General features: G+C 39.1%; 1 protein-coding gene across 5 annotated transcripts in view; it reads right to left on the bottom strand.

Moving 5' to 3' along the window:
- The window catches only part of MYRFL (myelin regulatory factor like), a 45,735-nt gene extending 21,854 nt beyond the window's left edge, over positions 1-23,881 (bottom strand). For 3 of the 5 annotated variants that reach the window (XM_067313445.1, XM_067313455.1, XM_013947991.2), the window contains exons 1-10: positions 23,597-23,881; positions 16,995-17,085; positions 12,767-12,834; positions 12,422-12,680; positions 10,893-10,984; positions 8,935-9,082; positions 5,478-5,673; positions 4,256-4,332; positions 3,191-3,301; positions 2,522-2,612 (exon numbers count right to left, since the gene is read on the bottom strand). In XM_067313445.1, the coding sequence (XP_067169546.1) occupies positions 2,522-2,612; positions 3,191-3,301; positions 4,256-4,332; positions 5,478-5,673; positions 8,935-9,082; positions 10,893-10,984; positions 12,422-12,680; positions 12,767-12,834; positions 16,995-17,085; positions 23,597-23,642 (1,179 nt within the window). In that variant the 5' untranslated portion in view covers positions 23,643-23,881. Of the gene's footprint in view, positions 1-2,521; positions 2,613-3,190; positions 3,302-4,255; positions 4,333-5,477; positions 5,674-8,934; positions 9,083-10,892; positions 10,985-12,421; positions 12,681-12,766; positions 12,835-16,994; positions 17,086-17,431; positions 17,488-23,596 lie in introns of those variants that run through there. The other 2 variants (XM_067313437.1, XM_067313462.1) reach the window with 2 other exon arrangements.
- Positions 23,882-25,801: the final 1,920 nt, after the last annotated feature.

Consider the following 25,801-nt stretch of genomic DNA (forward strand, 5'->3'; position numbering starts at 1 on the left):
ATCAAACTCCAAAGCTTTTCAAATTTTAGGCTTGAAATTATGCCATGTAATCATTCTTGATTTGCCAGCAAATTTTAGCTGAGCCTTGCTTTTTCTTAAGGGCTGGAAATTAGAAAAGAGAAAACAAGCCGGAGGTTAAACACATGTGGTTCAAAAATATTTTTTGCCTATGCTTTGGCCATACTGGTTTCTTTCTTTTGCATGCTATTTCGCAAGCTTTTCCAGCATGTATCCAAGGCCTGTGCTGAACAGATCAGAGGGATCTTGTATTGATTTCACAGGTCCTGATCTCCTAAAGCACATACTCTAAACCATAAACGATGTGGATTGCAGGTTTCTAGAAATAACCCTTGAAAACAAGTAAGTGGGAAAAAGAAGCCCAACTACATTACCTAAATTATGAGTTACAAAGTTAACTGTAAACCATTTGTGGAAGTGACTTGGTCTGTTCTTAGTTTACACAGCACCTAGCACAGCAGAGCGGTGCTCCACAGTAGGAGTGTTAAAAAGAGGAGCAGAAGGGGAGCCAGGAAGAGGTAGTGACGCTCCCCTCCCCACCCTTTGCACCAGCACCAAAACATCTGCTGGGGAGCTGTGGTCTCAGAAGAGGTGTGATTTTGCTGGCCTGAAGTTTTCTTTTTAGGCCTGCTCCATCACCCACAGACACCCACTTCAGCACAACTGAGGGAAGGAAGAACTGCAGCCCAGGGGGAGAAAGGCACTGCCAAAATATGACCCCGGGCCATGGCTTGATGTACGTTTCCTTCTGCAGCAGGGCAGCGTAGGCAGCCCACTCCCCATCACCCATGTCCACCTCACTACTCAGTTCTGCTGATACCCTGATGTAGACCAGGCTAGAGGAACCAGCCTGACTTAAAATGAACCAGCAGAAAAAATAGACTTATATTTAACCCAGACCAGCCCCCATTACATTTCATCACAGGGCCCCTGAAAAACAACCGTATCAGCATGACTGGGGGGAAGCGTGGGGATGGGACCAAGCAGTCTCACAGGAGCAAAAAGGAGCCAGGCATTGCTCATTTCAATGCTGCCCTGAAACAAAACATGCAGCAAACTTAAACTTAAAGCAAATTTAAATACTTCCCTCTGCAGGTGTTCCACAACACAGATTCAGCAACAAAATGCCCACAAAAAAATTAAGTCACTTACAAAATCAAAACTCTTCACACACTCTGAACAGGGTAAGCCTTACTAATATGCCTCAAAAAGAAAACAGAATAATAATTTTTTTTCAATTATTTGTGGTTTTGGACTGGTAGAAAACACTGCTCAATGAAACACACAGGAAAAGATTCCTTTTGTAACAGCAATTACTGCAAGTCATAGCTACCAATTGAATTCTGCTTTCGTTCAGTAACTGAGATACTGAATCATATTCAAAGCCCTATTTGCTGGGTTCCAGAGAAATGCAATGTTTAAAAAATGGAGAAACTGCAGAGGTCACCATCTCTAAAAACAAATAATTACTACTATTTAGTAACCAAATGCCAATTTCACTGAGGTATCCCAAAATAAACATAACTACATGTTCTTTAAAATCCTAGTTAATGTTTAAAATTAACTTATATCAGAAACACCATGTCAAGGAAAGATGGTCTCTCAAAGAATACCGAAAAAAAAAAAAAGGCCAAAGAAATGTGTATAATTAGAAAACTGAGAAAACCTGACATTTCATTTAGCATTTTATCCGCCCACTCCAAAAGGTCATTTGGGAGCTCCTCCGTAGCCCCACTCCCAAGCCAGCTCTGCCATTTCTCTCTCTCCTAATCCCAACCCTAACCCTAACCCCAACCCAGGAAACAGCTGAGCTCCCAGCAAGCACCACCAGACGTGGACAACACAAACAAGTGCCCACAACACCAACCTTTTCCCTCTCCCACACTTCCCTTGGCAACCCCTTCCCAGCCACGTTCACTATGCCACTCTTGGCTTTTTCTCTCTTTTAACTCTAAGCCCTAACTTTATGCAAATGTTGAGATCTGAAAGGAAAAAGTGGAGTGGGGCATTTAGAATTAAAGGTCATTAGGAAAAGTGTGGAAGTCTTTCTTTTGTAACGTTTATTATTACCACCAAGCTAAGATCTCAAACACTGAACAAGTCAAGCAATAAATCTTATCCTAGTACACCCTCTTAACCTTTTTTGCTTTAATTTTTTTTCCATTCATCTCCTCTCTTCAAATTAAGGATCTAGCTAATTAAAGCATTTCCTGGCAGATTTAAAAATTTATTGCAGCTCAAAACGACCCCAGACTGAAGGTAGCTTGTATTGCAATTCGAATCAAGAGGGGTTTTTTTAAGTTTTCTATAACCTTATTTTTAACACAGTGAAACCCTTATAATGAGAAGATAACAAAAAATGAATTCATTATCCAACAGATTTTTTTCAAGCTTTTTGAATTTATTTTATTTTCACTGCCCAAGTAGCACCCTCCCAACAGTCTCTTGTGAATAACAAAACAGTTAATATTGTTCATGTGAAAGCAATATATTTTCTACCTACCCTCACAATGATCTTTTCTGAGACGTGTGCAGACAGTAAGTAGAATTGGTCCTGGGAGACTGCATACAGTCCAACCACCAGCATGAAGTATCTAATTTTAAATTGATTTAATCAAGATAATTGAAAAAATGTCTCATCACACAATATATTAAATGTTTTGAATACAGTGGCTATTATTGACACAAAAAAAGATGTTCAGAACCATTTTAAAATATATTTATACTACAACGTGAAAGAAAAAAGTTTCCTCCCCTCTCAAGCAATATGCTCTTTCACCTCCCAAAAGTAACTGAAAAGTCAACAAAGATTTCAGTGACTTTGACAAGTTTAAGTAAAAAAGACTTAAAGGTGAAGAGCCTCCCCAGAAGAAAACAAACTTATTTTGTTTCATTTGCTTCCTGATTTCTGAGTCCTTCAGCCAACATTCTGGTTATGGTTTCCTGAAATAATCTTTAACTATGAGCATGAGATACTTACTTTTCTTTTGTTTTTATATCATCATTTGATTCAAGCAGAAAGGCCTTTAAGCAGACACCAAGTATCACAGAATTTGCGATAAAAATCACAGGAGTTGACAACATTGACATTTTTCACAAACATCAGTCCCATGCAAAAGTAGATGTTCCCTTTTCCCCTTCACACACTCAGGCCGACTAGCTACAACAATACCTTTGGTCAGGATTAGGTTTCCCTTTTTTTCGCATATTATTTGCTGTAGTTTCACTAAAATGCAACCTTCCCAGTGTTACTTTGATTATCTGGTCCCCCGGCAGATCGATTCTAAAACAGGAAAGGAAACAAGAGAGTAGAAATAAGCATCTTTCATCTGCAGAATCTGCTAGGTTCTATTCAGATTTCCTCATGCACCTTAACATAATTTTTAAAAAGAATTGACAAATGAAAAAGCAACAAAGGAGACCCAGTATAAGTACAATAACCCTGGCTTATACAGTGCAACGCATTTCCTTTTTCTCTCACAGTTCTCAACCAAAACACTCAAGTCACATTTATCCATCATAGTGACTGTGTCAAGGAAATAAATAAGCAAGAGACCAGGAGTGGGAAACTGTTGTTAGTAGGAGCTGTCTTGTGTTTCTTAGTCTGGTCTGTACACAGTGTTGAACACAATAAACCATGTGTGCTCAATTTGTGTGTGCTCATGTGTGCGTATTTGTTGCTTGCCAAGGGCAATATTGCTTATTATGGCTCTGAATTTACATATTAAAATAAAGTAGTAAATTTTACTGTTTGACCTTTATTTTCCATCTAATTTGTGTGTCTCAAAGTATAAATACACAGCTATGTCTGAAATACATAGTGGCACCACTATTGCAAGTGATAAATAATATGATTAAACAGTTTGCATGGTGAATTCAACAGTCCACCTACTGCATTCACATCTGGTATAAATAAAATAAAAAACTACACCATCATCACCCATGAAAAAAATACATCTGCCATCCAGCTCTAAACACCATATAGCAATGCTGTTAGCTGAATATACATATTTTGGCTGGGCATACATAATATATTTGTAAAGCTGCTCAAATTTTTCCTTAATAGAGGGCAACCAGGTATATATACTACTGTGATTCTATGCGTTCACCTGGAGTGGAATTTGAATAAAGATCAGAAGATTGGCTTAGAGCTACTACGAGTTTCCCAGAAACAAATTAAAATTTCAGCCCAGTCTAGTATGGAATTAAAACAGAGTAAATTTTTCAAAATTCTTACTTAACAGGATGGAAAGTTTTTTTGCTTCGATCTGACTGAGACTGTTCAATAGCAATTGTTTGACTTGGAGCTTCCACCTATGAAGAAACAAAAGTCTTCAAAAATGACAAGAACATTACATTTTCACATAAATAGAATTGCAGTAGAATTTAATAGCCAAATTATGTCTGAAACAGTGAAATCGCCTTCACTTCTTGTGGAGCACAGAAACTAACCTGGGAATCTATACCTTATCAGTGCTTTGCTCCATCTGGTCTAAAACCCTAAGTCATTCTGAGGCCATAAATTGGAGATAGATATATATATATATATATATATATATATATATATATATATATATATATCTCAAAGGAAAAGTTGCACAATAATTTGCAAAAGAGAGATAGCTTCCTGAATCTAGACTGTTATTGGCTAGTTTCTCTCCCAAGGCATAAACATAGATATTTAACATGACAATTGAGCCTATGCAAGGCAATTTAAGTTATTTTAATGCAAATGTCTGGACGTTTCTTGAATGCTAGCAAGTAGCACTTTGTTTCAAAGAGAAACACAAGACAGTAATATCCACTAATTCCTTCTACATTAATGTTTTAGAAAGCATTAGGTAAAACTAGTACTAACTGCCTTTTACAACATCTACAGAGATTTTTTTTTAATCACTAAATTTCAGTAGCAAGTAAAAAACCTGAGAAAATCCTTCAGAAGGAAGGAGATTTCTTAGTACTTCTCCATAGGCAAGATTATGGACCCAAACTGGAAGGGAAGAATTTGGTTCTTAAAATGAAAATGGAAAACCTGGAAAGAAGAAATGGGGAAATTTTGTTGGTTTTCTACTTTTGAATTGTTTAGGAAAAACAGATTTGATTCTTCTTTGCTTTGTGAATTGCTTTTTTTCAAATCATCTTTTGATCTACAAACCAGCTGGTAACACTGCACTGCCCACATACAGACAACATTTCAGCCAGTGAGAGGGAAGCTGGTGAAACCACAAGTCAGGCAAACATGACACCTTTGAGCATGCATCAGCACAAGCATCCATAAAAACATCACTCTGCTAAAGGGTTCCACGTAACAGCCACTGATAACTTAAAAAGTTGTCTTTGGTCAGTTCTTGGTCAAAATCACTAAGAAAAAGAGTTCATTTCAATTATTTACCCTATTCTATGGATAATCACATACTTCTTAATGAAAAGCAATAAGCACTGAGAAGAGAAATACTTGCCTTTATTCCAAAAACTTTCAAGTAAAACTTTTCTATTGGTTCCACCCCCAGCAGAGTTTTGACATATTTGGGATGTCCAGGGATTCTAATATGGACTGTGATCTGGAAATGGTTCTTCTTCTGGCACACAAAGGCATCATCTGTTATTGAAAAATTAAATCCTTTGTCTGTGGCAATGTGATAAACTATGGCAGGTCTATGAAAGCAAGAGGGAAGAACAGCAACCATAAGTACAGGTTCCTATTTTTTATGTGGATTGAAAATACATCTGATTTTTACTGATAAAAATGGGAGTAGAAATATATCTTCACAATCACCAATTCTACAGGCATTTTCTTTTTAGCTTCTTAGAAGTGTAAAAATGAGAATACACAGAAAGTGTACTGTAATTCTAGTCCAACACATGAGATGTTTGGAGACCAGAGGTGAGGAAGTTCACATAATCCTCACGTACAAATCTGATATAAAATAATTTTGTGTACCTAAAAGCACAACTAAACGTTTTAGTGCACTCAAGCACACATTATGGCACTGCTATAAATAACAGAGCTGAACTAGAGCTGCAGACAGCAACACAATAATAAGCCAGCAAGACACACTATTTTGTTCCTGAATTCCTACACCAAGGGCTTCTGCAGAAACTGCTGGGGTTGAATAATGTGAATAAGATTTTACTCAAGCTAAAAGTAAAGCTATTGATGCTGATCCTCTCAACAGGTCACTACAAAACTCTCTTTTAAAAAGTTGTCCATCCCACCCCAAATAAAGAAATCCTATTCTATTTATTCAAAGGACTGATTTGTCACTTAGAGAGAGAGAGAGAGAGAGGAGTATTGTCCTTATGACTCACAGCAGACAAGGAAGGTATCAAAAGATCTTTCTAAAACAGCCAGTGAATTCACCATTCCAACAATTCTTCCAGTCATCTGATTTCAGTGATTGATAATTCTGAAATAATATAGCAAGGCTGTCTTATATGGACAGTGAATTCACTTGTTAATGACAGTTTGGTAATGATGATCTCCTGTCTGATGATACTGCAGAACCTCTCATTAACACAACTACTGAAGATGGCTTTTCAGAGCTCATCTTTCCAGAACTCATTTGCCCTTTATAGGTTGGAAGAATTAAAATGTATAGATTTGTCAAGAAATGTAGCAGTACTCTATTATCTTTGCATAAAAGACGAGTAAAAGGCCCCTTTCAAACAATCACAAATTATCTGGCACAGGGAATAAAGACAAAAGGCTTCAAAACTACCAAGTCATATTGCTGTCAATTCACTTAAATTATAATAAAGGGTCTACCAGCTCCTCAAAGCATCATTACTAACGAAAGAAAACTCCTTAATGTTCTTCCTTCTACCTTCCTAAGGTAATGTTTTCTATCTAGGCAGGAAATGCACATGTTTTGTAGTAGGAAAAGGAATAGATTGTTTTGATTTAGGTGAAATCAAATTCATTAAGCTGATATTCTTAAAGCAATTTCAGGACATTTGCTTACACACAGGCAAACAGGCTGAGAAGCAAAAGTACAGATCAGCATTTCTCCAAGTAGAATTGTTTGGAACAATGACTCCAAAGAGGAATTTCTTGTTTATCATTTTCTGAGTATGCCCTTTACAGCAACTAAGAGCAAATACATATTTTGATTTGATCTTACAGAAGGTGTCAGCAAGCACAAATGATGGTCAGTCTTACCTAGCAGTACGACAAAACTTGAAAAACTTTTAGATAGCAAGGGCCCCTCCCTCTGACACAAGCTGTCCTACTAGAAATTCACTTTAAATTCCTCTTTCTCCTCAGAATTTGACCGTTAAGACCACATATTCAGAACAGAGCCCCACCAGTCACAATAATAACGAGGCAAGGGGACTAAAAAAGCACCCAGCAGACTCAGTGCAGGGCATAATTAATGTTAGAGTAACTTCTTCTAATAAATCTACCAACAGCTACTAACATTTGGTTGTGAAAATGAAAAAAACCAAAAGGTTAAAATACTGGATGAATAAAACAGAAAACGATAATAAACATGAGAAACACCCTTAAAGAGCGCATAGCAATTTCAAGAGGTACAGGATCAGTCCATCTACACTGAGCAGTGACAGGCACGTGACTCTCTTGAGGCTACAAGAACACAAGATCATTAGTCAGAGGAAATCTGTGCACTGTGTCACAATTATAGTGTGCCTTGAAACAAAGGTTACTGGCATTAGGATCTCACCTAAATATAACCTTGACTTCCTCTGCAAATAATATCACAATCCCCTTCCACAGTAATGGTAACAATACATGTATTTGGGTGCTTAATGCTCAGCACCACGTTGTCTTACCTCTGCTGACACAAGCCACGAAGAAATGCAAGTTTAGAACCTCAGTTTTGAGTATATGAGAAACAGTAATTGGGTTAGCAGCAGGAGATGGAGTCTCTCACCACCACCTCATAGCTTTAATGTAGTCGTTGACCAAAGGTGTAAGCGCAATTTATTAGGAGTTGAAGGCCACTTACGTTTAGAGTGGCAATCCATGTCACAAGCATCTGGAAGCACTGGGAGGTTTCTTGGCCCACCTAGCTCCCAAGGGGTAGAAAGGTGCAGACACTGAGCTACCTGTTCTCTCATCATGTCATTCCCTTAGGTAAAGACTTCTGTGGGACACAGTAAGATGTGTATTGCCCCTATCACACTGCGCGCAGACAGGGAATGTCAGTGTCCAGCACCAACACTGATACACTCCAATCTGCCATGTGCACTTTTGACAGGTTGAGCTAGAGGAAAATTAAAATCTACTATGCTATTTAGGTCCTGTGTAGACAGTGACAAATTATGTCCTCCAACTCTGGAAAATAAACAAGCCACTACACAGGGGCTTCTGTTAAAAGGGATCATTCACCAAGCACTACAGCGTAGAAAACCAGGGATGGAAAGTGAACCTAGAATGACCTTTTCTACGTCTTATGGCAAAAAAAAAAAAAAAAAAAAAAACTGATTTACAGTTCTGATTTATACAGGAAAACCTCTAAGTCTCTGACTAAACAGATGCATATTATATACACCTATAGTTAGGAGAGTCAGGTTATATGAGCCCAGAAATAACATAGATATCTTCTTTTTTTAAAAAAATGTTTTAAGGCACCTTTCCCTGCAATGGCTTATGCTCAGTAGGCACTTGCACCAAAAGAAACAAAAATTAAAAGGTAATTAAGGTTAAACTTGTTTTTCTTTTGTTTTAAAATCCCTGAAGGGGAATTAGAAAACTTGGTATTATGTTCAACAAGTATTTAAAGTTCTCTGATACTTCTGCAGATTCTGAGTCCGCGACTGCTATACCTCCTTCTCCAGCCTTATTTTCAGTAAGAACAAAGGATGCCAAGTGTAGCATTTATTCCTGCAAAACAACAGTACCAGCAAAAAAGGAAAAAAATACACTTTTTTCCCAGTGCAAACATCATTACTTACAGTTTTTCATAATTAGAGTTAAATAAGGCATTCCACTGAGAAGTTTGATATGGTTGCCATGTTAGAGCTTGGCAGCATTTGTCCAAAGCTACATTCTGTTCATCACTGTCATATTCTTGCACTTCAGGAGCACAGTCTTTAATACTTGCTGTAGCGAGATAGTGACAATTCAATTATTACCTTTACAACTAGCCAAAAATCTTGCATAAACATTTCTATAAATGTATTTACATATATATACACACCTATAAAACACAAATACGTTGCATGTGTATTCAAAACTGATTTTCCTTTGCAGCTATTCCAAAAGATTATGTTATATTCCCTTGCTCCAGAAAACAAATTTTTTAGCTTTCCTGATTTGCAAAATATTACACAAGTAGCACTTCCTATTTTTATTCTCTTCAAAAGAGTGGACAGTTTCCATTGCAAAAAAAACCCACAGTGGCAAACTAAGCATTTTATTGTAAATCTGCAACACTGCAACAAGACTTAAGCAAAAGAATTATAGATGTTTCCTATTCTCTATACTACATGACTAAATTAAACACTACTCCAGCTCATTGCAACAGGTACTTTGTTCCAGAGCAGGAGATAAAATTTTCTGTAACAGCTACATTCATCACCACAGCTGGTTGACTGGTTAATTTTTCTGACTATATATTATAGCATTCTGAGATAGACAGGGTCAACCATAATTCTTTGAGATATTATACATTTCATGAAGACAGAGGAGAATGTGACAAGAGAAACAGATAAATGAACTGCAGTAAGGAGAGGAAAAAATATGCCAGTGAGCATATAAGCTAAGACCTTCCCGTGGCCTGAGGCAGCATAGTTTGCCAGACCACCACTACAGGAAAAATTTCAGCTCCAAGCTTTCATTTGCAGTACCACATTTCTGACAGATAGTATGGTGAAAATGAAAAAAAAAAGCACAGAATAAAACCTCACACCTCATTTCTAAATGATTCTCATGCTCTTTTATGCATGTTTGTGTTCTTTTTCCAATGGCATTTGTGTGGGTCAGATTTTATTAACACAGACTCCCAGAGAAAGCATATTTCAGTACTAAAAACAGCAACAATTGTAAACAGACACAGGAGTGTTGGCTCTGGAACCTCTTGCCTTCTCTTTCCCACAACAGCAGACTTAGAGGACCAGCCACAATCACGTAACACTGATCAAACAAAAGATACTAAAGGAAAGGTAATCTAGTAAACCCACTTGCTAGTCATTGAAGGAACCTACTAAAAGATTGATGCAATGCTTAGAAATAACTTGCTCTGAAGAAATGACAAGCAACTCTCAGATTTTCCACTAGCAGACAAGGCTGAAATTCCTCAGATAAATTGTTCGTTATGAACTGTTCATTCATAGGCAGCCTCACACACCACAGAAGCTGATCCATTCCTGTACGTGCCCAATGAGCTTTTTCATACATAACATTTAGTATAGGCTAAGCATTCTTATTTTGATGAACTCAATTTGCAGAAGGGGCACGGAGGAACATACAGCTTTTACCAAGCTCACATATGGATATACTTTGTAGAAAAAACACAGAGTTGATAAATCAGACAGTAAAGCTGAAATCTGTTTGCTCATCCACCACGTTAATGCCCTGTTAAACTGACCCAAGATGGTTTCTTTGCCCAGTCAATTTAGCACCAAGCAAGTCAGCAGAGTATGGTATCACCTGCGTACTGCAGGCTCCTGCGTAGAGAAAGGGCAGAGTATTTCGGCTGGAGGGTACTCAGGGGGCACAAACCTCTAGCACTTCACCTCCCTTCTCCAAATATATATAGTTTCTTGTTTTTGAAAACATTGGCCTGAATTTGGTAGCAGAGGACAGGCTGTTAATATCGCTACCTTTTCAGAGCCACTAACAGCTCTGCTTTTAAAATGTTTATTTGCCCATGGTATGAAGCAATAAATTGCACCTTCACACAATTGCTTACCTTGCCTGGAGGTGTTAGTCCATACTGGAGTATCAGTGGTGTCTCCCAGTAATTGTGAGAATTTTCTTTTTTTTGCTGATGCTGCAGAAATACTTTTAAAAAATATGTTACATTACTCATTTAAGTTTAAACATGGATATCACAGAATCGTTACAAGAGAACACCCAGGCATCTCACTAACTGTCTTGTCACTCAGATTCAGATTGGTGGTGGTGGGGGGGGCTTTTTTAAACTGATTTATGAAATATTTCCTTCCAAGAAATATTTTTTGTTCCATATATTCTCTTAAAAAAAAAAACTCAATGAATATAAGATAGGGTTTTATTGTTTTCTGACATTTGTATTAAAATGACAGCTTTATCTTGAATAATTTTACACCCTTTCCTTCTCAATGAGTAAACAAAAAGACTTTTAGGAGTTAAACTAATGCACTGATGAGAAGATCTCAAGGGACAATGTTGGGAAATGGTTCTCCTCTTTCTCAGAAACTCAGATTTCAAAAACTGCTCTTTTCTCCAAAGAAAAAAACTTAATTCCAAAGTTTCGATACTATAAAATGTAACCTAGAATATCTTGATGTTTGGTCACTCCATCTGAATGTGGAAAACCCCCCACCCAAAACCCAGGGCTCAGTCAGGCCCAGCTTGTATTCAAACTAGGGTTTTTCTGCAAGCAGAGGAAAAGCCTGCCCAGCACATCAATTGTTAACCTTTCTCTGGACTTGTTCAAAAATTTCACATTCAGTCAAGAAGTATTTTCTGACAGGAAGTTCCACAAACTGAAGTATCAAAAAATTATTTGTTTCTGACTAACTGGCATTTTCTTCTAGAAGACAAACAAAAAAGGAAAACCTAAACAGCTTCACTGAGAAACCCAGGGCTAGCTTGCTTTACCCACATCGCTCGTGTAACATGTGATTAAGCTCTATGCAGAAAGAGGAGACAGAATCTGCAACCCCAAGACTAACACTGACAAATTTACCATCTCTCCCAACAACCAGAGAGATTCCCCCCGTGGCCTGGATTAATCAAAACAGTCTTACTAGGTATCATGGTTGGATGCTTGCAACACCTAGTATTTTTAAAAGTAATTAAGCATCCAGAACGTGCAGGTGGGTAACTATAGCAGATGGTATATGAAAACCATTTCACTTCGTCACATGGATAAGACAAGCTCTTTTTCCTCCCCTCATGCCACATGTCAGAATACTTAGAAGACCCTTACGGACAAACCCCTGCAATAGGTATCGCAAAACTCCTAAATATTTTTACAACTCAGTTACGCAGCTGATCTTTAGCCTTGCAACCTTTTTTAAACTTAAATCCATTCCAACTCAGTTTAAGCTTAATTTGAATCAAGATGTTTAAAGAACTCTCAACCACAAGTGCCCCAAAAATGTCTAAACGCTGCCATCCTGTGGAAAATCCTGCACCCACAGGGGTTTTACACTAGCCTTAAACCACACGCCTTTTTCCAGGTCCAGTTTTCTGTATCTCTCTCATCTCCTATGTAAAAGTTTCATCATTTACCCAGAAGTCTGAGGCACATTTGGCTGAAAATACGAATAATTGAAACTCAGGCTGCTGGAGGATGTGGAATTATCCCAAGGAGTCACGGCGTTCTCTGCCTTCAGACAGCAGCCTTGGGGGATGCCACAGGGATGCCCACTCGCACCAGCGTCAGAGAAAGCCTCCGGGAACCTGCAGGCGAGCTTGCTAGGCGCCACAGTGGATGGGAACGGCAGTGGAGGCTGCAGGCCGGAGGGCCACGTAGTGTCACACCGCGGGGCTGCAAGGAGCAAACCGGCAAGGAGGTGAGCAGAGGGAAGAGGACCTTCCCACCAGCTGGGGACAGGCAGAATTCGCGTGACCTACTCTTCAGCTGCGGCGGAGAGCACGGTTCTGACCCCGAGTCCGGTGGAGAGTCTGGCAACTGCCTCTGCCTGGGGATGAGAAAGAGGTTTGAATTTCTGCTGGGAGGAGATGTGGAGAGTGACCACTAGGCAAGGCAGAAAGCACCCAGGGGGACCACCAAGCTATTGAAAATGCTTCCTCCAGGAAGCGCTGCCCACCGTGATTGCTGCCCCTTCTCGCAAGGGCAATACATTTAAACTTTAATCCTCCTTCCTTGCCACCAGTCATCCTTCAGTCCCCTCCGGGCACCTCAGCACGAAGTTTAACATGGGGTTTCCACGGGGTACGCTGACAAGCTCCTTTCCCTCTTTCCATTCCTACCTAAGTTTCTCCGTTCAGTTTGGAAGAATTGAGTGGAGAGCCACTAATTAGTACTTTCCATACCTAATTCACAATCGGATCAAAATTAAAGATGTCTAGTAGGCCCATTCTAGCAGCCTTCTCAAAGCAAAGCTTCAAAGGAAGATGACCCTGGGTCTCACTGGAGACAAGTTATCCAGTCGTGTTTCAGCCCCGAACACCGCAGTTGACAGGTTGTTTGTGACATTTGCAGTTACTGCCTGGAATAAGCTGGATGCATGGCAGAAACCTGAATTAAGAATATGCTGCATTCTTCGCGGGAAGGAGCCAGGAGGGACTGGGTGGCCAAGCCCAGGGGCATGGAGAGGTCCTGTGTCTCCCTCAGTGTTTAGTTGTTTATACTCTCTTTTTTGCAATATCCGAGTCGGCTATTAAAAGTTTCCGGTGAGCAGCAGTAAACCTAAGTAAAAACTCCCGGGTGGAGGCTGTGCCAAAGGGTGCGGGATCCACGCAGGGCTGCAGCTGGTGCTGCCGCCCAGCCGCTCGCACAGCGCCCTTGACGAAACCGCCACAGGGAAACGGGGTGTTGCGCCCAGGTTCAGGCGAAGCTGGGCGGTTTCACCTCACCTAGAGCTCCTCTGCGAGCTGAGGAGTAGGGCTGTCTCTGTCACCAAATAAACCTGAGCTACCACGGTGGGCGCTTCCCAGCCGGGGGGCCCTTGGCACCCTGGCCTCAGGCAGGGTCTCTGTGGGGCACAGCACCTTCAGCCTCCCACAAGGAGCTGACAAGGAGCCAACGCAGCGGCAGGGGGACAAGGCAGAAAGGCAGAGGAGCAGCTGGGTCCCAGCCGTCGCTCCCGGAGCCGGGGTGTTGGAGGTGTGACAGGAAGGCTGCCCAAGAAGCACGAGGCTGCAGCAATGCACAGCCACCTCCTTGCCAGACCCTACAGATAAGCAGGGGAGACGGCTGTTTTAACACCCCTGTTTGGAGAGGTCACTGTGGAAAACAAACAACCGAAGAGTGTTTTGCATGGTTCTGTGATTTTTTTAAGTTTTCCTCGTTGCTTTATCAATCAAATAGGCAAATCTCTGGAAGCCCAGACTCCCCTGCTTCCCTTCTGAAGATCTTTGAGCTCACTGCACTGGAACGCGCCAGCCCACCGCATTTGGCCCGTGAGTTAATCCAGGGCAACTCCCTCCTGAGCTTCAGGCAGGAAGCGAATGCTGCCTTGTGCACAGCTGCCACTAGGAGCTTTGCTCTCAGTTTGTGACTCAGCTCGTCTCCAGTGGCTCAGCCCATTCACATGTCCGAGGTTTGAAAGAAGCTTGGGGGATTATTACTCTTTGGCACATACACTTGATTATATTGTAAATTAGAGCTCCTCAGTTACATTAGGAATAGATGGAAGTTCAGAAATGGGCTCTTAACCCTCTCAGGCATTCCTGTGAAATGCAGTCTCAACCCTCAATTTCAAGTACTACCTGAAAGAGCAGTGCTTAAGACCTGTTAGGCTAAAAACACTAAAAGAGAGGAAATTTTGTGAGGCACAACCTCCTTTACTAAGGCCCACTATTCTGGCAGGAGTTGAATACAGTAACATTGCTTAAAGGGACACCCCCATGTTATGAAAACACAAGTGTTCCCACGTGTACAACAAATACCTTTGAACATCAGAGGAAAATTTCCATGATATAATTTGCTTTCTGCTGTTTCTACTTTTCAGTTTTATATTTCTGAGTTTGGATGGCATGAGAAATAACAGAGATTCATTTTTGTCATGGCCTATTACTTTAAAACATCCTTGTGTGTTTCATAATGATATTGCTCTTGTTTTTTTTAAATTGCCACATCCCCAACCCTACATTTTGGGTTTAGCTTTCCAGTGAAAGCATGATTGCTCCTCTAAAAAAAAAAAAAAAAAAAAAAATACTTCACATTAGTGAAATATTACAATAATATTCCAATAACCTTAATTTTCCTTCAGAACAAAGTGGTTTTTTTAAAGCTTTTCAATATAGTTTCTGCTGCTGCTGCTGCATTGTTTTCAACTTCTAACAAACTAGAGAGTTAGGATACTTTTGAATTATGTTTTATGTGGGATACTTAGTTCACAGTTACTGAATTCCAAATGTGCCTTGTAAAACTTAAAACCATGAAGCCCCTAACCTTTTCTTCTAAATATTTCTGGTTTCAAACAGTGCCTTGGGTACTTAGTTTCTGTTTAACGTTAGAATAGCTTTAATAAAATACAGAGGCATACTTATAAACACTTTCTAGAAGGAAGAAAGTATTCATAAAGTACAGATGTAGTAGGGATATGTCTCCTAGTCACTTACCTGAAACTGGCATTGTGTTTTTTAAGAAAGAAGAAAGGTATTTTAAAAGATTCTGTATTACGAATGTAATATACAATTAAATGCCTACCTGGGAAAGAAAGTATAACCCTTTTTCTCCTTTCATCACTGAAGAGTAAGCCCTTACTGTGGCAGAAATGAGGAAATCACATGGTGCTTCATGTGTGGTATAAGAAGAGAATAAATGTAAAGCCAGTGGCCTTTCTGAAGCCAAACAACCTTCTATGGAGAACTCCAGATGCTCTCAAGTCCTTGGTGGTAACAACATCCTTTCCTTTGCACTCTGCATTCAGTATTGCATATGCCATTATGTTCTTCTGCATTTCAAATGTATGAAATTTCTTCATATTTTCCTCCTTTGCCACATTTTGGCAAATTTTTCTATGAGATTTTGTTCTGTTTATGAACAAATAATCTGCAGTACAGATAAATGCTTCATAATGTTATATATAGACATTTAATGATTCGGTAAATGTTCTTCCTAATCCCATAGTTAATGCAGTATTACTGTACTATCAATATAAAATCCTGCTGAGCCTCCAAACGTATGGTAGCTTTACAGATTTTCTTGCACATAAGTACTTAAAGAGCACTGCAACTATATATATATCTAATCTACTTAAGCTACATAAGAGCAGACATACATATGAATAATATAAGAACAAAGGTCATGAATATCTATGTACAGCAAGCCTTTTAATCTTCTTTCCTTCTATGAGTGTGAGCAGAGATGAAATCAAGTCATTATTCATGATTTAGAGTGGGTAAAAGCCTATTTAGCCCATTGTAAACATGCAGTGCCTGAGTGTGTCCAGAATGAAAAATGCTGTGGGCTGTTTAATTATTTTTAAACGTCCCCTTTTGCTCTCCCTCTTGGCAAGATTCAGCCTGTTAATAATAATATTTTGCATTTAACAACAGTCATCTGGCAGTTGTAGACATGAGTGATTTGGGTTTTGAAGTCTTTGATAGATCTGTGTTGCATAACTTTCCACCCTTGACCATGGCTCTTTGCATTATGTATCCTTTGTTACTCATAAAATTAGTCTCAGAAAAGATTAATGGACAGTTTCTCTGTTCTGAATGAAGCATTAGGATGAAAACAATAGCTCTTCCCCCGCCAAACTGTAAGATTTACATTAGTCTCACATAGTGCATTAGACATTAGTCTCACTTACATCAGTCACTTTGTACACGCACACTAAACTAGCACTTACAGTTATATTAAAATAGCTTTGCTTTAATGCCATAATTAGCATAACAGTTGTGAATTATCCCAGATTTCTTTATCATTCATTTGGTTGAACTACAAGAAAACCATATTTCCATCTCTAATTACCATCTCTAATTCATTTTTCCAAGTCATCTTATACAGTTTCAAGTAAGTAAATTTATCAAAGAGGAGCCAGAATCATATTAAAAAAAACCCTGCAGATTTCAAGTCTGATTGCTGCATTCAGATTTTACCAATGCACTAATGAAAACAATTTAAGAAATATTGCTAAGGAGAAGTGCACGTTGCTTTAATACTTACAAGGCTCCAAACTCAAAGTCGCTACTGATGAATTCTTCCAACATACTTGTGTCTACTGTGGGATTCTCCAAGGCTCCGTGTACATCTTGCCCTGTATTTAAAAATAAGAAAAAGACTGAAATACTGACAGGGGAATCTGGAGGGAGTCAGCGGTACTTCAGACTAAGTAATGCTGCCCACCATGTTACAGACAGGAAAACCAAATCTGTCCTAACACAAGTGAACATCTCGTGTGTAACAGATGGGTTACGCTTCTGTTGGGAAATCTAGTCACTGTGACAGAAAATGCAGGCTGAAAGAGGACATGCAGGGGACAGTGAAGAAGATGACAGGGTAGTTCATATATGTCATTAAGGCTTCATTAATTATCAAGACAGTAGGATGAAGGGTTCCAGTCTGCAACCAGAAAAATAAGGGTTTTGAAGTTAACATCTTACTGTTGCACATTGCGATCAAAACAGGTGATTAAGTCAGAGCTCAGACATTATCACACAGATCCACTTCCTGCACTCATACGGCCAGTAAGCTTCTAAAACACTCAGTGTAAAAATCTACTATCCTGAGCTTAGATTAAGTAAACAGAAGTAAAGCCTTAGAAATGTTATAGGAATTCATGGCTTTGTGTTATTTTCCCAGCAAAACCAGCCCACTAACATGCAATTTATTAATGAGTAGAAAGGTTCAGTACTTTGTCCTTTGTTGCTTGGTAACTGAGGGCTATAAATGGATTTAATGATTATAAAGTCTACAGAATTCATGAGAACTTTTTTTTTTTTTTTTTTTTTAAGTCAGCCCGAACTCTCTTAAAGAAAAAAACAAAACTACGTGGTAGGCTCCCCATCTTTCCAGCAAGCTGCTCATAAATATAGGTGTGGCCAGTCAAAAAGCAAACAAGATAAGATGTTTAAGTTACTGCTCTCTCCGGTGAGCTACTGGATTCATGTGTGGCTCTAGCCCACTGCTCCACAAGATAAAATGGACAAGCTTACAAATCAAGAGAGCTGCGTGGCTCAGCCCCACATGGCTGACACCAAACGTTTCCCCTTAACTCCGCAGCAGAGTGGGAGAAGACAAAAGGTTAATCACTGTCGCTGGGCGCAGGAGCAGTAACTGCCTTTAGTGCTTCAGCTCAGTTTTCTGACTGTAGCGAACATCAGACACCTGCATAGTAAGAGATCACACCATAAAATTTCTTGGTTTTTATTTTCTCTTTCCCAGATGATTCCATCTTGATCCAATGTTTAGACATCGCTTAACTGCAAGGAACATCAAAAACCCACTTCCGTCAGTTTGCACAGGAATTGCCTCACGTGTGTCTGTCTTAATTCATAACCTCACGCTACTAATAAGCATTTCCTGAATTGCTTTGTGATCTCAGATGTATCTAGGGATCATTTGCTTATCAGTGTTGTGGTCTGAATTTCAGCTGCCCTTCACTGTGATCTGGCAACTTGCAGGCCTGTTACTGACAGATCCCTTTGCATCCAAACATACTGGTTTCTTGCACAAAGCTGTCCTCAGCAGACCAGACAAGAACAGATTCAATAGGTGCACTATACTTATTTGCCTCAGCAAAATTGTACCATGGAAAGACTTGAAGGAACAGTGGACAAAGCACTTTGCAAAAACAGCTTGGAGTACAGAAGGGTCTAGCTGTCTTCAACAACATTCCTCAGATTTGCTGGATTCTTACTGTTTCATTCTTCATATCTGAATCTAGGATATTCCCCCTTGTGTTTCAGAAACTTCTCCTTTCACCACTCCTTTCATGTGGTCCACAGGAAAATAACTGAATCACCTTCTCCCATCCATTCGTGCTGTTCCAGTTGTGTGGCCCTCATGCAGAATGACACAATTTTGCTGTTAACAGGAAGCTAGAGGTCAGGTACAACGTGTTTCGCTTTACCACAGAACCAAAAATTTCTTATTTTGACCAAGGACAGAAACAAGATCTTCTGAAGTACAGCTGTGAATCAAACAAGGGCAGGGCCTTTAATATGAGCACCCCACTGCCCAGAGATTGGTTCTGTTACTAAGGGAAAACAGCAAAATACTATCATTCCCCCTTAATCTCTCCACTTTGCATAAATAGTTAAATGGATGGGAGGGAGAAGAAAGGAAAAAGTAATTCTATCCTGGGAGAGGGAAGAAGCACACCAGGGAGAGGGTACAATACCACTAATGGCAGTTTCCCAATACAGGTGCACAGAAGAGCCAAATTACATTTGACTGCACCATAAAACTTAACTCTCCATAACGTTTTTTCTTTTTCTTTCCTTCTTTCTGGATGTACTATCCTAGTCTATGCCATCGTGTGCTTGTATTAGCATCTGTTTCAGCAAAGTAGGAACTGCTGGATCATACACAAATTTATTTAAAATGGTGGCATCCATTCTATGTCCATTTGATCACAGTAAGTGTTTAAAATAGGTATGGGCTGTGGGAGGATAAAGTTGACTGATATTTTGATTGGGAGTTTGTTTACTGATCTTGTTGCTCTCTGGTTGTATGCAGGCGAGTTACTCACCTGGAAGTCAGACTGCCGCAAGAGCAGAGAACTACGTGTGCGTACGTGAATAACCCCTGCTGAGAGGCCCCTGCAAATATACAGCTTCCTGCACTGACCTGTGTGGCACAGCTGAGAGCGGCCCTGCGATGTGCAGAGTCAGCAGCCTGTATCAGCACGTGCTCAGGGATCTCTGTTCCCGGTCCACACTCCACTGCACAGCACAACATGCCCAGACGTTTCCGGGAAGCCTCTGTGCTGGGAGACACATTCAACACCTCTGCTTTAGCATCAGTGTGCAGATGTTCACGCCAGCTACCCAAGAAACTGACAGCATCATAAGCTGTCATCATTTATGAAAAGCAAGAAAATTGAAGGGGCAAGATAATACTGTGTCAGGGGGAAAGGGGGGGTTGTACACAGTTGTTTACAGAAGAGGAATCAGAGACTGTAGTCATAGGCAGTACCTGATCATGTTTTGCTGATTTCTCCATACGCTTGATTTTCTGTTGTTCTGTCCATTTCAGCGTGAAGAGTCTAAAACCTCTACTGCTGGCTTCCGTTTCTCTGTCCCTTCTCACCTGCCCCTATTTCCAGCGACAGGCACCCAGCCTCCAGTGTGGTAATTGCTTGCTTAGTATATGTCTTTTTGGTAGACATCTCCTTTCTTCCAGCCACATTGTTCAAGCCACCTGGCTTTTTCATGTTAAAGGTTTCAAAGTATCAGTCACTCTTTAAATTGTTAAAGATTACCCATTTTGTTTTGACTGAAAGAGACGTAGAGTCACTGATGCAAGCCGCTCTGACAGCAGAGCTAAGGACATCTACCTCAAGCACGTGGCAGCAATAAAGTTAGGAAAGGGTTAGGGACCAAAACAGCTTCAGCTGGCAGAACTGTAACCAGCAAGGACATGTTGACAGCCTACAGTTATTCAGTGGCAGAAAGACCTAACACTCCAACAGGGAAGAAGTGAGCTTGTGTCAAGATAGATGTTTTAAGTACTAACATTCTCCAGAAAAACAGAAGTCTTACAGTTAATGTCTTAAATGTGTCACTTCATCTACTTTTATTCTTGTTTCAATCTCTAATCCTTAGAATGGTATAAGATACCTGTAGGTTTTAAATGTGTCATGTTTAATAGCATCTGTTTGTTCAGTAGCTTAATTTATTTACCAAGAGGCCCAAACTATATTTAGTATTATCCATTCAGAAGCATGCATATATAGAGAGGTGGTGATTCTACTACTAAGTAAAGAGAATTATTTAGATCACAGAGAAGACTGTCTGGCACATTTCAGACATCTCAAGCACTCCAAAACCCATGCTGACATCAATAAAAGACTGAATTTAACAGTGTAACTAGTTCAGCCTTCGTTCAGTCTCTCAACCTATTGATAATTTTAGCAAGAATAGGTTGCTCTGCTGTACATGGGCAGGCACAAGAGCTGATAAGGAGCTCTGACCTTCCCTTGGCCCAAATAGGAAGCTGCAGATTCAAAAAACCCCAAACTTTTTAATAAAAAAGTATTATTTTCAACAGAAATCATGGAGAAAACTTGCATCAAAGAGGAAATCTCTACTGGGGGAGGAGTGAAATGAGAAAGAAAAGAGAAAAGACAAGGACAAGAACTTTCCAGAATAGCCAATAGCACAAGAGAAAGGGCATTTACTTGGATGAAAAAAGCCAAGGTCAAATCCCAGAGCTGTGTCTAATCTAAGAGGTCTACTGAAACTATTGAAAGTAGTACATGGCAGGAAAACAAATATTGCATTATCCCATTTTTATTGAAAAAGTCCTTTTTCAGATAATGTTGTCACCTTTCAATATTGCAAAACCTAGCTTATCTTAGTAATGAATGTCAAGACAAATATGCACTATAAGGAACACCAAAGCAACAGGAAAAATGGGATCCTTTTTGCTCATGAATTTAAAATAATCTTACAAACAAGATCTATAAATGTGCTTAGTTGCTAGTTGATCCATTTGGAAATCAAAACTGAACCACAGACAAAACAGATATTTCCTCAGTGGCAACATTCGCAGCTTTATATTGCAAGATGTAGCTTTTCAGCAGCCTTTGAAAACAACATTCTAATGCCACTATGACTAACTTCAGAGGCCACCAAATTAGAATTAGCAATTTATTACTTTTGTCCTTTTGGGTGGTATTCTAATGCAAACCCTCAAGACTGGAGACAGGAGATCAGTTAAAGTTGGCATTACATTCCATGAAGCCAATCTCTGCTTGAAAAGAATGCAAACCCCGCTTTGAATCAGCTTGCTGCCTTTTCAGATTTACTTGTGGCTTTAACAGCCACTAGAGGCTTCTAGCTACCTGCATGCATTGAGTGAAAGAATGATTACCATTTGTAACCTTGGCATATATCTAATGTCACTGTCCCAATAACAAAATTCAGCCATCTAGCAGCATCCCCACATATTGAATCTCAATAGCAGACCTTTGTCATATTCTACTGCTACATAGAAGAACCACACAACACTACAGAAGGAACGTAGTCTTCCAAAACGTTTCATTTTGCTTGAGATTAAGTGGAATCGACAGGACTCTCCCACACACAGATTTGCCCAGACAGATGTCGCACCACATTGCCTCCTAACGAGTTATAGTTCACTTTTATTAATTCTGGTTAAAGAGCTCATACAGCTAAAATCTCCGAGAGCTCTTCCACCATTGCAGTGTAATTGTCACAAAAGTCAATAGTATCTAGCCCATACTCCCTAGAAAGTCCTGTTTTCCTAGTCGATTCCTAAAAAGTTTTCTGGTGATCAACTTTTTATATAATTTTTAAATAACGTCCAACACTATTTAGCGTATTTAAAAGTTATGCAGTACACCACAGTACATGAACAAATATCTTGATAAATACAAGCATCATCTTGCTGAAAGCCAAGAAAGTTTGTTACCTTTTGATCTCCATGAGTTAATGTGAACTTAATAACACAGTATGTATTTCTAAACATCTATAAACAACACATTTGCAGGCTAGCAGCTCTAGATTGTAGTTCTCTGACTTAAATTCCTTGGCTTAAGTACATTTCCTTGAACAATGCCAGAGAATCTTTAATTTGCCAGTCTGAAATTAAAACCCAACATTAGATTTGCCACCTCTCAACCAGGCCAATAGAGCACCAGCAAAGAACTGAGATCACTTATTTAGTACAACAGAAAACAAACATGGGCAAACAAAAAATGTCCATATTACCTAAAACAGAAAAGGTAATTTTCCTAGTTATTTTGAGATCAGTATCACATGAAGAATACTTACACAGATAATAAAAGGAAAACAAATACAGAATGAGAACCTTGTCATTGAAAGGTTAGTATTAAAAAATTGCAAAGTGAAATTGGAACAAGGGAAAAATATTTAAAAAGTTAAAAATACATAAACTTTTGAACAGCCATCTTGAATCACATCATAGGAAGTTCTGAAAAATGTAGTTTGATTATGGAATCTATTAGAAAGTAAATTTTGTGGTAAGAAAAAGGAAAGAGACTGTGCCAGGACCTGCTCGAGTGTGAAACATCTTTGGGAAAAAGACACAAGACAGATTCCAGCCAAAAGACAACAGAAAAATCTGCTTTTAATTTCTTGGAAAAGTCCAGAAAATACTACCATAATTACCATTTTACTGATTATATTCAAGTAATTCCAAAGGAATGTATCAGCGGAAAGTAAACCTCCTTTAACCTTACAGGATAGAGTAGGAAGGGGGCTACCTAGCCTCATGAAAATCACTAAGATTTCACAAGTGATGAATTGCAAGGAGACCTCAGCTACTTCCCAGTTTCTTCTTCTTGATAATTACCGCCACAGTACTTAAAATTCTATTGAATCCACCTTTTCTTTGTTTTTCTCTCAAAAGCATAAAGAGGAACACATTGCAGTACATCTATACTTATTTCATTCTCGTACCTCATTTTGCGATAGTTTTGTGTAAATCTGGGGTTTGGGCTTTTTTTTTTTTTTTTAATTTCATCCTCCTTTCTTCCTCAATTAATCTCAAACATTTACTACTGTACTTTTGATGCCACCAGAAGCTGCTAAAACTGTTTCTTAAAACTAGACTCTTACCTTCAAAGAACTGTTGCAAGGCCTCGTTTTCTCCCACCACATCCATGGCAAGGCAGTAGAAGTGTTTTGCTTTTCTACCGCTTGAAGAGTTCCGCCGGGGAAAAAAAAAATTTGCACTCTCTCTCTTTCAAATGATTATGTAAGTGTTAAGGAATCCACATATACTTTTTGCTGAAGGTTTTAGCTCCCTTTGTCCCAGTTAATTTCATTCTTTCATAACGAATGTCACAGACATTTAAACTCTGCCACATGTCAAGAATTTAACAAGACCTTAGGCAAGACGAAGGGGACATGTTTTCTTCAGTTCAGTATATGCAATGTGCCTTGTTTTAAGGACCTTTGATCCCAATACTGCCCATAATTACACATGCGCAAAAAATGCAGCAATAAAAATTATGTCTCTGTCCTTTCATTTAGAGGATGCAATTAATACTATTGATAAAACTGATCAAAAATGCAAGAGCAAAGCCATCACTGGTTTCAGCATATGCACAATCCCATTTAAATTGCTCCAAGTACCAGCCTATACAACTGCTTAAAACAAAGGCAAAAAAAAAAAAAAAAAAAAAAACCTTAATCTCACAGCATACTTTGATACTAAAGCAGCAAAACTTCTACCTAATTGCTGTAACAAAACTAAAGTACAGATTAACTGCTTGTCTAAGGTAACATGGGAAAACATATGGGAAAGCTGAAAATTGAACAAAGGTCTTTTAAGGCCAGTAGCAAACGCTAATTCACATTCTCTCAACTGATCTTTGTACAGTGCAGACTGCTCCTGTTCTGTTTCCCCCCAACCAAAAAGAAAAAAAGAAAAGAAAAACAAGACTTTTTTAGTAGGGTTCTCTAAGAGGCACTGGGTTATGAACAAAAGCTTCAGTATAGTCAAGAAACCTGGAAGAAGGCCATTTTCTAAAGTAGTTATATTCATCAGACAAGTAACTACAGTGTAACTGTGACAAACCCCAGCCATCTGTAGTGACACAGGTTTCTCATGACAGGCAGTTTATATTAAAAATATGGGAAAGAATTTTGGGGAAAGGACTCAACAAAAGCAAGCAGATCAGTATTTTTTAAATGGTGATATAGTTGAGCCAAACAGCCATTACCACTCAAGATACATTGGAATATTTCTGCAGGAGCTAGCTGTAAGAAAATAGACTGCATACTAAACTTCTGGATACCTTTTAAGTCTTGACACTATCATTTATAGCAGGAACCCCTTTTTTCCTGAATGAGCAATCACTTGTAAAGGATTATTAAGTCAGAATAGCAGCAGCTATCAGGTGTCATTTAACTACTGTTATCTAATCCTGAAAAGGGTTTGGTTTGAATATGTAAGCTAAGGAGTAATGATGATTTATTTGGGGCATTTAAGAAGCATTTATGAGCATAATATAACGAGCTTATAATAAATGAGCAACAAATACAGTCTGTTTTCCAAGACTAAAACCAGACTTCTTTAGCTTAGGTGAAGTAATAAACTTCCAGCAATGGAAGTTAGAATTTTTCCAGGTTTCTACACCAAGAACTAGTATCCAGTGATAGACGGATAAATATTTCATCAGTAGTGAAGTAGTCCACACTGCAAATATTCCATTACTAATAAAAGATTAAGGTTCAATTGTTTCTTCTAGTCTTAACATTGAAATGACTGGCCAAAGCCAACACTCGCAGAGTGGTTTCAAGCACATAGCATGCAAGCAACACATGTATGGTATTCAATTTTGCTGCTCATTCTATTTACTTTTATAAAAAGGGAAAACACTCCAGTAAGATGCAGTGACAGTGTTATTTTTGTCTGGAATCCCTCATTAAAAACCCTGCAACCACTAAGATGCTTCTTGTTGAAGAACCAACTATATAAAACTTGCCTTTACTTTGATGTTTGGGAGCTTACCTGCCAATGCTTTAATGATATCTATAGTTGAGAAAAGACTGTCATGATCAAAAACAAACTAGTATTTTTCCCAAAGGGCATTTATGTAGCAATTTACCACAAGCCCACAACTACGCTCCATGTATCCCAATCAGCTGACTGCTGTCAACTTAGAGTCCAGGGAAAGCAACAGGACTAGCTAAATGGCACTTGAACAGAAAAAGCATTCTTCCTAAAAAGCCATGATAATTTTCCAGGTTCCCTTTTGTAGCCAGTTGTGTGCATGGGGAAACTGATAACATAACAAGAGAACTACAATCAGCATG

Source organism: Apteryx mantelli, chromosome 1, assembly GCF_036417845.1.
Source record: "Apteryx mantelli isolate bAptMan1 chromosome 1, bAptMan1.hap1, whole genome shotgun sequence".
In the NCBI taxonomy this organism is placed as follows: domain Eukaryota; kingdom Metazoa; phylum Chordata; class Aves; order Apterygiformes; family Apterygidae; genus Apteryx; species Apteryx mantelli.